General features: G+C 35.6%; 1 protein-coding gene across 9 annotated transcripts in view; it reads left to right on the top strand.

Moving 5' to 3' along the window:
* The window catches only part of ARL6 (ADP ribosylation factor like GTPase 6), a 40402-nt gene that overhangs the window by 9494 nt on the left and 18728 nt on the right, over positions 1–12180 (top strand). For all 9 annotated transcript variants that reach the window (XR_008523233.2, XR_008523229.2, XR_008523231.2 and 6 more), the window contains 2 exon segments: positions 8329–8390; positions 8785–8853. Coding sequence is in view for 4 of the 9 variants with exons in the window: in XM_024244134.3 (XP_024099902.1) it covers positions 8329–8390; positions 8785–8853 (131 nt within the window). In the remaining 5 variants the exon portion in view is untranslated.

The following is a 12180-nucleotide window of genomic DNA, read 5'->3' as shown; positions in this document are numbered from 1 at the left end:
CGTATATTGATTTGTGTATGTTGAACCATCCTTGTATCCCTGGGATGAATCCTACTGATCATGGTGAATGAACTTTTTAATAGGTTGTTAGATTCAGTTTGCTAGCATTTTGTTGAAGATTTTTGCATCTATGTTCATGAGGGATATTGACCTGTAGTTTTATCATTGTGTTCCTGACTAGTTTCGGTGTCGGATTAATGCCAGCTTTGTAAAATGAGTTTGGAAGTGTTTCCTTCTCTTTACTTTTTGGGATCGTTTGAGTTGAATTAGTATTTGTTTTTTAAATGTTTGGTAGAATTCTATAGTGAAGCCATCAGGTCCTAATATTTTCTTTAATGGGAGACTTTATATTAGTGCTTTGAGCTCCTTACTCATTATTGGCCTGTTCAGGTATTTTATTTTTCCATAGTTCAATCTCAGTAGGTTGAATGTGTCCAGGAATTTATCCACTTCTATGTTATCCAATTTGTTGGCATGTAGTTTTTCATAATAATCTCTAATAATCCCTTGTATTTCTGTGGTATCAGTTGTTATTTCTCGTTCTTAAGTTCTAATTTCATTTATTTGGATCCTCTTTTTTTTTTCCTAGTTTATCTAATGTCTTCTCAATTTTATAATTTCAAAAAGCCAACTTTTTGATTCTTTGATCTTTTGTATGTTTTTAGTCTCACTTTCATTTATTCTTGTTATGATCTTTATTTATTTCCTTCTATTAATTTTGGTTTAGATTTGTTCTTCCTTTTATGGTTGTTCGAGGTGCATCATTGGGTTATGTGAAGGCTTGCTACTTTTTTTTTTTTTTTTTTTTTTTTTTTGAGATGGAGTTTTGCGCTTGTTGCCCAGGCTGGAGTGCAATGGTGTGATCTCAGCTCACCACAACCTCTGCCTTCCGGGTTCAAGTGATTCTCCTGCCTCAGCCTCCCGAGTAGCTGGGATTATAGGCATGCACCACCATGCCCTGCTAATTTTGTATTTTTAGTAGAGATGGGGTTTCTCCATGTTGGTCAGGCTGGTCTCAAACTCCCGACCTCTGGTGATCTGCCCACCTCGGCCTCCCAAAGTGCTGGAATTATGGGTGTGAACCACCACGCCTGGCTGCTACTTTTTTGATGTATGTGTTTATTGCTATAAACTTCTTGGTTAGTACTGGTTTTGCAGTATCCATAGATTTTGGCATGTTGTATTTCCCTTTTCATTTAAGAATGTATTAGTCAGGGTTCTCTAGAGGGACAGAACTAATAGGATAGATATATATAAAGGGGAGTTTCTTAAGTAGTATTAACTCACACAGTCACAAGGCTCCACAATAGTCTGTCTGCAGGCTGAGGAGCAAGGAAGCCAGTCTGAGTCACAAAACTGAAGAACTTGGAGTCCGATGTTCAAGGACAGGAAGCATCCAGCATGGGAGAAAGATGTAGGCTGGGAGGCTAAGCCAGTTTAGCCTTTTCACATTTTTCTGCCTGCTTTATATATTCTGGCCTCACTGGCAGCTGATTAGATGGTACTCAGCCAGATTAAGAGTGGTCTGCCTTTCCCAGCCCACTGACTCAAATATTAATCTCCTTTGGCAGCACCCTTACAGACACACCCAGGATCAATACTTTGCATCACTCAATCCAGTCAAGTTGACACTCAGTATTAACCATCACAGGTCCACCCGTTGTCAATACACATCTCCTGAGATCATACATAATGTTCAAATAAGGACAATAATAAGGTCATAATTATGCCTAACATAATACAACTATCCTTTGTACAACCGGAAATATACCAATCCCCAACCCAAATGCTATTACATAAAGTCAACAGTACTTAAATGCTGAAATGAAGTTAATAAATCTTATGTCACATGATAAAGGAAAAAGAAAATAAAATGAATATATTTTCATAGTACAAGTTTATATGTGCACAAACATGTTTTTAACAAAAGGAGAAAATACTCATGGCAGTTACAGTCTTTGTTTCTGTAACTGGTCACGTGGTCACAGCTAGTATTGATGATTTCCTTCTTCTACTACCTATTCTGTATTCCCTTTGCCTTCAGCAGGCACCTCAGCAGGTACTGTTTTTTGTTTGTTTGTTTGTTTTTCCTGGTGGAGTGACCCAAACCTTCATTCCTGGAGGGTCTGGTCCATATGTAGTCCTGCCGGATTGGGCTGTTGTAGTTTCCATTGACCTGAATCACAGGGCATGGTAATACGAAGAGATGCCCTAATGGATCTCCTATATTCCATACATACTCTTCCTTACCTCCGTTGTGGAGTGATAGTCCGATTTCATCTTGATAGTCCTGGATAGTCACTCCAGCCAACACTGTAACTCCCTTCTTAGCTTGTTGACTTAAAGGTAGGAGGAGCCTGTTCTCCAGATTACTGTTTATATAAATTAGAAAACTCGAGCAGTTCTTTTTGAGTGTAGTGCACCACCTCATGGATCACACTCTCAACCTCACCTCTAGGGGCCCCCCGGGACTTTAGTTATAGGTCTAGAAGCAGGCGGGGGTATTGAGGGTGACTCTTGAGGAGAATCAACATTATCTTGCCTGGCAACTGCCTCAGGGGAGGCCATCACTGTTGTCCCAGGCAGCGCTGGGTTTATCTCCTCCGACAAAGGTGGAAAGGCTGATGGCAGCATGGGTGGGGGAGGGGATGTTGCCACTACTGGGAATGGGGAAGCTGTTTCTTCTGGCAAAACAAGGTTCATCAGAGTTTACAAGCTTGATGTCCCCAGCTTCGTCAGGGTCCTCCCACAAATCCCCATTCCAAGTTGCAGAGTCCCATTCTTTTCCAATCAATGCCCTCACTTTAACAGTAGGCACCTGGCGAGGCTGTGCATGCACCTTTCATTGCAGGTCAGCAACTGATAGAAGAGCTTGTGCCTGTTTTTCCACAATTTCAGCTCTTTCTCTACAGGAGATAAGACTCTCACTCAGGGCAATCTTAGCAGCTTTGAGGCTCAGTATGTGCTTCTGAAGCCGGGGGTTACAATCCCTGAGTTCATAATTTTCTTTCATTACTTTGTCCGGTGAACTTCAGAGCAACCAACCAACTTCATTATGTTCCTTGGTTCTCCACATATAGTCAAAGGTATTATGTATAGAGTCACTAAACTACTTACCTCTCACGAGCAGTGAATCAAGAGTGTCAAATGCATTTATTTTGCATAATTCTCTAAACAGTTCGTGCCAAGGACTATCAGTGTTCTCCATACTATTAAAAGTAGAGTCCTTAGCATTTTGGGGTCTAATCATATTAAGCAGCCAACTCTAGAAACCCCAAAACCAATGAAAGAACTCCATCCTTAACATTCTGTTCCTCTAGAACCACTCCTGGCACCAAAATCTATATTAGTCAGGGTTCTCTAGAAGGGCAGAACTAATAGGATAGATAGATATACATATAAAGGGGAGTTTATTAAGTAGTATTAACTCACATGATCACAGAGTCCCACAATATACCATCTGCAAGCTGAGGAACAAGGAAACCGGTCCGAGCCCCAAAACTGAAGAACTTGAAGTCTGATGTTCAAGGGCAGGAAGCATCCAGCATGGTAGAAAGATGTAGGCTGGGAGGCTAAGCCAACCTAGCCTTTTCAGTTTTTTTTGCCTGCTTTATATATTCTGGCCACTCTGGCAGCTGATTAGATTGTTCCCACCCAGATTAAGGCGATTGTTCCCAGCACACTGACTCAAATGTTAATCTCCCTTAGCAGCACCCTCACAGACACACCCAGGATCAATACTTTGCATCCTTCAATCCAATCAAATTGACACTTAGTATTAACCATCACAAAGAACTTTTGAATTTCCTTCTTAATTTCTTCATTCACCCACTGAATATTAGGAAGCATGTTAATTTCCATGTTTTTATAGTTTCCAAAGTTCTTCTCATTATTGATTTCTAGTTTTATTCCATTGTGGTTAGAAAAGATACTTGATATGATCTCTACCTTTTAAAATTTGTTGAGATTTGTTTTGTTGCCTAACATACGATCTATTTTGGAGAATGTTCCATTTGATGATGAGGATAATGTATATTCTGCAGCTGTTGGATTGAATGTTCCATAAATGTTTATTAGGTCCATTTGGTCTAGAGTTCAGTTTAACTTGGATTTCTTTTGTTGTTGATTTTTCTGTCTGAATGATCTGTCTGTTACTGAGAATGGGGTGTTGAAGTCCTCTGCTGTTATTGTATTGCAGTCTTTCTCACCCTTTAGCTCTATTAATGTTTGGTTAATATATACGGTGTTCCCATGTTGGAGGCACATATATTTACACTTGTTATATTCTCATTCTGAATTTACTCCTTTTTCCTCATATAGTGGTTTACTTTGTCTCTTTTTATAGTCTTTGACTTGTAATCTGTTTTATCTGATATGAGTATAGCTATTCCTGCTGTTTGTTGGTTTTCATTTACATGGAATGTCTTTATCCGTTTTGTTTTCAGCCTGTGTGTATCTTCATAGATGAAATGAGTTTTTTGTGGAAAGCACATAGTTGGGTCTTATTTTTTTTTTAATCTGTTCAGCCACTCTGTGTCTTCTAATTGAAGAATGTAGTTCATTTACATTTAATACTACTACTGATAGGTAAGGACTTACTATTGCCATTTAGTTAATTTTTCTATGGTTGTTTTGTAGCTCCTCTTTTCCTTTCTTCCTTTCTTAAGGGATATTACTTGTGCTAATCTTAGTACTGGATATTTGTTTTTGGCTTTCTGTGGGAGATAGTGAAACCTAATTGCTTCTTGCTTCTACTTCATTTTGGTGATGTTACCTTTATTCTTTTTGTTTATTTATTTATTTATTTTTTTGAGACAGGGTCTGGCTCTGTCACCCAGGCTGGAGTGCAGTGGCACAATCTTGGCTCCTTGCAACCTCCATTTCCCAGGTTCAAGTGATTCTGCTACCTCAGTCTCCTGAGTAGCTGGGATTACAGGCACGCACCACCACACCCCACTACTTTTTTTGTATTTTTAGTAGAGATGAGGTTTCGCCATGTTGGCCAGGCTGGTCTTGAACTCATAACCTGAGGTGATCTACCCCTCTTGCCCTCCCAAAGTGCTGGGATTACAGGCGTGAGCCTCCGTGCCTGGCCACCCTTATTCTTAAAATTTAAAACAATCTAAAATTGTTCAGCTAATAACTTACATATTCATTTGATAACTTGCTTATTAAATTTCTCCCATTATAAATGAGCATAGATTTTTCTCTTCTTCAGCAGTGAATCCTGGATACCTAGAATAATGCTTGGCACTTTGGATGAGTAGATTGATGGATGATTTTTTAATATTTAGTTTTGGCCAGGGGATTATGATTGATATCACCAAGGATATCATTTTTATCAGACTTAATGAAACTAACCAAATAGGATCTCTCTCAGAAATCTTATTCTGTTCCTGTTTATGTTGGTGTATCCTTGAACTGTCTCAGAATGTTTTGTTCCACTAAGGCAATACAATAACCATAGGAGATTTGTTCCAGGACACACGTTCCCACCCACCCCCTTCCACCCTCCTACCTATATAAAATGGTATAGTATTTGCATATAACTTATGCACATCCTCCCGTATACCTTAAATCATCTCTAGATTACTAATAATACTTTAATACAATGTAAATACTGTGTAAATAGTGTTTATTGTATTTATACATTTGTGATATTTTTATTGTTAAATAGTATTGTTATCTTTTTTAAATTATTATTTTCAATTCATGTTGGCTAAATCTGTGGATTTAGAAGCTATAGATACAGAGGGTTGACTGTAATTCCTACACTCTTTGTTTACTTTGTGCCATTCCCTGTCCAGTTTTCAGAATGACCAAATGTATTTGTTCTTGGATAGAGCAGAGGGAGATTGATATTGTAAACTATCTTTTGGAATATGTTGGAGGAAAATGAGTTCCACTTCAGTCTGGAAGCAATACTCACATATCTTGTTCTATCCTGATTAATTTGTGAAGTTTCTTTTTTTTCCTGATTACTTTCTACTAGAACTTTTGAAGTGATGGAAAGAAAAGAAAATTTATGAATTTTATTCCTACAAATAAAATACCAAGTTTCTCTGGAAATAAAAAAGAGTTTGTGAAGAAGTTAGGTGATCGTGGGGACGCTAGGGAAATGTTCTAATTATAATTCAGTGAAGACAGGGTTGCTATTTTAATATACATTTTTTGAGACTTCTTTAAACTTTAGCTTCCTATTTTGTTATTGGTATCTTTTTCCTCATAGTAGTAGCTGATGATTTTTTTCACATGATTGGCACATTTAAAGCCCTTAAAATCAAAATAATGAAGTTGGGGGAACATTAAAACTTAGGAAACTTCTTATTGCAAAGGTTGTTCTGAAATGAAAGAACCCCAAGGTATGAGGCAGGAATCTTAGTAGCAGGAAGTGAATTTTGTCTTACATAAACAAAAATATATTTTTGGAAAAATACTAGGTCAGATCTTGGAATGGATAGAAGGAAAAGGAAAAAGCTAAGTACACAAACTTCAGAAAGGCAAAACAAGGGCAGCTCTGGAGGGCCTTTCTACTAGTGCATTACCATGCTATTAAAGTGACCAAGCTCCAGTGAATTTTGAGCTTCTGTCTTTCCTTGAATTTAAATTTCTCAGAAGTAGACTACCAGAGTGAATGTAATAGTGTGAGGCAAAATTTTCCCTTCTAATATTGTTTTTTTATAAAAGCAACAAGATGAACTGAAGGGGAATTTTTTTTAAAGTTATAGTGACAATATGGGAAGAATTGGGGAAGAGACTGAAATCAGTGAGCATGTAATTATAATAATATCAGACATTTGTTGAGCATTTACTGTGTTGAGTATTTGACATCCATTAGCTTATTTGGTTACCATGATAAGTTTATGAGTAAAGGATAATAATATATTTCACATTTGAGAAAACCGGGCTTAGAAAAATTAAGTAACTTGTTCAAGGTAACAGAGGCAAGTAAGAGCAATTAGGAGGCTGGTACAGTAATTCAAAGCAAGAGATGATAAGGGTCTGAACTAAGTTAGTGAGATAGAACCAAAAAGCTTAGAGAATGATTACATAGAGAATGTAGAAAAAGGGAGGAGTCAATAATAATTTCTAGGCACCTGGATCAGAAAGTAGATATATTTTTATTCAAACAGAGGAATAGTTTTTCTGATGAAAGTGCTAGAGGCATTTAACAAGTTAGATTGTTAGTATAATACATTTTGATTGTCAATGGGATTTGTCAACATGTCTCCTGCTGTACTCTAGCCCCCTTTCAATCTCTTCTCCACACAGAATTCCCTACCATTGCCTTCAAGCCCTTACCTCTCTTACCTCAATATGTCACTCTTTATCTTACCCGATACACTTTAGACATTTAGGCTTTCTGCATTTCCTCAGTGGCAAGTTCCTTCCTTCCTCAGAATCATTGCACTGACAGATTTCTCTGACTGGACTGTTCTTTGTCAATAACTTGTCATGGTTCTTCCCCTCCTGTCATTCACTCCTGGGTCAGATGTCCCCTCCTCAGAGAGACCATTCCTGAGCACTTTTCTTCCATGCCACCTTCCAGCCCCTTTCTGTTGTCTCCCACCCCCAAAACATTTATTTTTGCACTTATCTCTGCTCAAAATTGTGTTCTATTTACGTCTTCTAGCTTGTAAACTCCATGAAGGCAAGAACCATCTACACATGAGGGCAGTCTGGAACATATACAAATTCAATAAGTATGTGTTGAAAGATTAGAAAGTATGCCGGGCACAGTGGCTCACTCCTGTAATCCCAGCACTTTGGGAGGCCAAGGCGGGCAGATCACAAGGTTAGGAGATCGAGACCATCCTGGCTAACAGGGTGAAACCCTGTCTCCACTAAAAATACAAAAAATTAGCCAGGCGTGGTGGCGGGCACCTGTAGTCCCAGCTACTCGGGAGGCTGAGGCAGGAGAATGGTGTGAAGCTGGGAGGTGGAGCTTGCAGTGAGCCGAGATTGTGCCACTGCTCTCCAGCCTGGGTGACAGAGTGAGACTCTATCTCAAAAAAAAAAAAAAAGATTAGAAAGTCCTACGTGTGAACTCAGGGTGACTTATTAAACGACTTATAAAACGCTTATGTCCTTGGTAGCATGCCACAAGCCACAAATGTGAATTAATATTATGCAGATTCATAATTAGCAAACCTTAAACTTCTATAAAGAATTCACACAGAGTGATCCTATTGAAAAAATTATAACTTTGTTAAATCCTGTCATCTCCTTAGTGACAGATTTTAGAAACTGAAAATCTGGATACTTTAATTTGAGGAAAACTCATCTCTGATAATTGTAAATTTCTGAACTTTGTCTTTTCTCTTAAAGGCTCAATCTCAAAATATCCTTCCAACAATAGGATTCAGCATAGAGAAATTCAAATCATCCAGGTAATCCACTTTATCCCTTAACAAAAAAGTTGCTAGTGAAAAATAACAATATTGGGTCTACCTGGTCATTCTTCCTACCCTTAGATAAAGTAATTTGTCGTTTCAGAATCTCATAGGTATTAACGTGTTTCTAACCACTATGGCTGGTTTATTTTTCAGAATTTAGAGTTTAGACAAACTCTGGTAATTTCACTAGCAAAGAAGTTTTTTATGTTATTTATTGCAAAATCGTGTTTATATTAATACATTTATTTCATAGAACTTTTACTTGTAAATTGGCCCATGTTTAATATTGCATATGAAGGGTAATTTCTTTGATTGTAAATAATTTAAAATTTTAAGTAAAAGTTATGCTTTAGTTTATAATGTAGTCATGCTTTGCTTGTTTTTGTAGTTTGTCATTTACAGTGTTTGACATGTCAGGTCAAGGAAGATACAGAAATCTCTGGGAACACTATTATAAGTAAGTACACCTGTGAATATTGCTTAACTAGATGGTTTTATTTTACTAATAATAATGATTAGAAATCCAAAGAATTATATGGCTAGATTGTTTGGCTTTTTTTTTCATGTAATTTATGAACATTTCCTAACTTAAAAAATATGTAATCAGACTCAACATTGTTTGTCAAATGTTTCAAGTCCTTCATGACTTCGGGCCTTTGCATGTACTATTCTCTCTGTTTTTAATGCCCCATTCTATCCTACTTCACTTCAGTTTAAGGTTAACATATTCCTGCTTTAAAATCAGCTAAAAGTCCTCTCCTCTGAAGTTTCACTGTTCTGCCCAGTTATTTTGTCCTTATTAAGTTCACATGGCACTTTGTCCATTTCTCTCTCTCTAATCACACTCACCATGTCGTGAAGTTACGCACCATAGCCGCCTCCCTAGTGGAAGTGTGAACTTCTCAAGGGAAGGGATTATTTATTATTCATATTATTTTTTCAAGACTTAGTATGATGCTCAGCATATAGGCCAGTAAATATTATTGACTAAATTTAGTTAAAAATAACAGTGTTGCCTAACAGTTGATCCATTGTTCTATGAATAATTTGAAACACGCTATTTTTCAGCATATGCAAGTCAGGTGCTCACTAATTTACACTTGGTCCTTCATGTCCTTGGGTTCTGCATTCCTGGATTAAACCAATTGTAAATCAAAAATATTTGGGGGAAAAAATACCATAAAGTTCCAAAAAGCAAAACTTAAATTGCCGTGCACAAACTACTATATTGAAAGCATATGAATGAGGTCATGTGTAGGCATTGTATTAGGTATTATAAGTAATCCAGGGTGACTTAAAGAATATGGAAGAATTTGCATATGTTATATGCAAATACTAAGCCATTTTATATATGAGACTTGAGCATCTGCAGATTTTGGTATTTGAAGGGGATCCTGGAACCAATCCCTCACCAATTCCGAGGGATGACTATACTTCAGACTAATAGCCGTCAAGTTACTAAGACCCAAATGTGTTATACCTTCTGGAGATTTGCATATAGTATTAAAATAAATTCGTTAGCTTCTAATATTGTTAGGACTTCATTTAAGAACAATGTAATTCACTTTTAGAGTCTGAAACTTAAAAACACTATCTCTAAACTCTCTTTTGTCATTATGAACTCCTGCCTTGAAATGGTATGTGATTTTTACCAGATAAGATTTAGATTTAGATTAACTCTTTCCTAATAATGTGAGACCAAACATTAAATGGTATATATTTGGGATATGAACCAGAGGAAATTTATTCAAATTTTTTTTTCAATGAGTCCTTCAATAAATTGAAGGCCTATTTAAATCGTAGGTCCAGAAGACTTCTGAGAGAGAGGGAAAAGAGAGTGCTTCAGATTCGAGGGTTAGTTTGGAAAAGGAAAAGTGGCATGTTTGTGGTGTTCTGCATTAAATTCCTTGGGGAGATGCATTTTATGTGTTTCTTATTTGTTTGTGTGTTTAGGAAACCTGAGTTTTCAGTACAGGATTTTTTAAATTCTTCCTCCAATTAGTTGATAAATAATTCCTTTTAAAAATGGGTTTAGCTACTTTAAAAATACTTTAATTTTAATTACAAAAATATATATAGAGAGAAAATAGTAGTAAAGTAAACTTTGTTTTTATTTGATTTTAACTCCTTTTTTCTTTGTACTGTTTTTGGATGAAATTTATGAATTCTAGAATAGAGTGGTTACATTATAGATTGAATGGAGAATATGATTACTATTGAAAAATCAACAATAAAAGTAAATTTACTTCCCCTATTTTCATACTTTTCTAACTGTGAAACAAAACAAGTACATTTTGATCTATTAGACTGAAAAAGGTTACAAAGATTAAAGTATGCTCTTGTCAAAGTGAGCCACTCCTGTGAGAATGTAATATCTTTTTCAGGGTAATTTATTGATATCTGTTAAAATGAAAAATGTTTATAAACTCCAGCTAGCATTTTTACTTTTAGAAAAGTATTCTATGACCAGGGCTTATGGGCAAAAAATATACATAGAAGGTTGTATGTTAGCATTATTTATAACATTTTTATATCAATTATGTAAAAATGTTACTATAAATATTTATCTTTGCTATAAATATGTACTTACTATGTATAGAAAGAAGAAAGTTCTTAGTGGATTATGCACCAAACCATTAGTAGCATTTATTTTTGGAATAGTAGGATTACAAGGGAAGTTTACTTTCTTTTATTTTTCTTTTCTTTTTTTTTTTTTTCACATCCTCTTTGGTGAAGGCAGACATTTACTTTCTCATCTATATGATGCCATAATGTTAAATATTATATAATTTTTACATATTATTTTTACAATATAAAAAGGTAATAGCATACAAAAATATAAGGAGTACACATTTTTTAAATTTGGAAAATATAGAAGAGAATATTGAAAACATGTTTCCCATAAATCTCACTATTCATAAATTCACCATTGTCAATCTTTTTGGTATCTTTCTTCTCCTTTTGAAATATATAACATATACTTTATATAACTAAGGAAAAAGGAACCATCTAAATTATGTACCATGTATAATTTTGTATCTTGCTTTTTTCAGTTAACATTATGTGGTATGGGTAAATCAGGAAAAACATGCAATGAATATAACTAACAGCTGCCTAATATTTTTTCACACAGCTTTGCCAAAATTTCTTTAACCGTTTCTCTACTCTAGGACATGAAGGCTATTCTCAATTTTTGAAGATTGTAAACAGTCCTTCAGTCAAAATCTTGTTGTATAAATCTTAACCTCAGTTCATGATTCCTTAGAATGAATTTCAGAAACAAAATCACTGGCTCAAAGTGATTGAACATTTTTATAGATCTTGATAGGTATTTCTGATTGTTCTGGTTTCTATATATACTGGTAATGTATGTCTGTGATAATCAGCATTATCCTTTTTTAATGATAGGAGAAAATGGTATATGAAAAGTTTTATTTTGTATATCATTTGATTATTAATCACATTGAAGTTTAAATACTTAATTTATGACTAGAATAAGTGATTTGCAAAAAAAAAGCACAGATGTCCAATAAATATATGAAAAGATATTGAACCTCACTGGCAATTAATGAACTAGATCAAGATAATATGCTGTTAGAATGGCAATTATTGAAAAGAATGATAATAGCCAGTGCTGGCAAAGGAGTGAGAAAAGTACTGAGTCATGTAAATTGATATGGCATTTCTGGAGGACAGTTTGGAAATGTTTTTCTAAAACTTTAAATTATGTATGTAGTCTTAGAAATGTTACTCCTAACATTTAATGTTAGGAGTAAATGTTACT

The sequence above is a fragment of the Pongo abelii genome, chromosome 2 (assembly GCF_028885655.2).
Source record: "Pongo abelii isolate AG06213 chromosome 2, NHGRI_mPonAbe1-v2.0_pri, whole genome shotgun sequence".
NCBI lineage: Eukaryota > Metazoa > Chordata > Mammalia > Primates > Hominidae > Pongo > Pongo abelii.
This window is presented reverse-complemented; position numbering and strand designations above follow the sequence as displayed.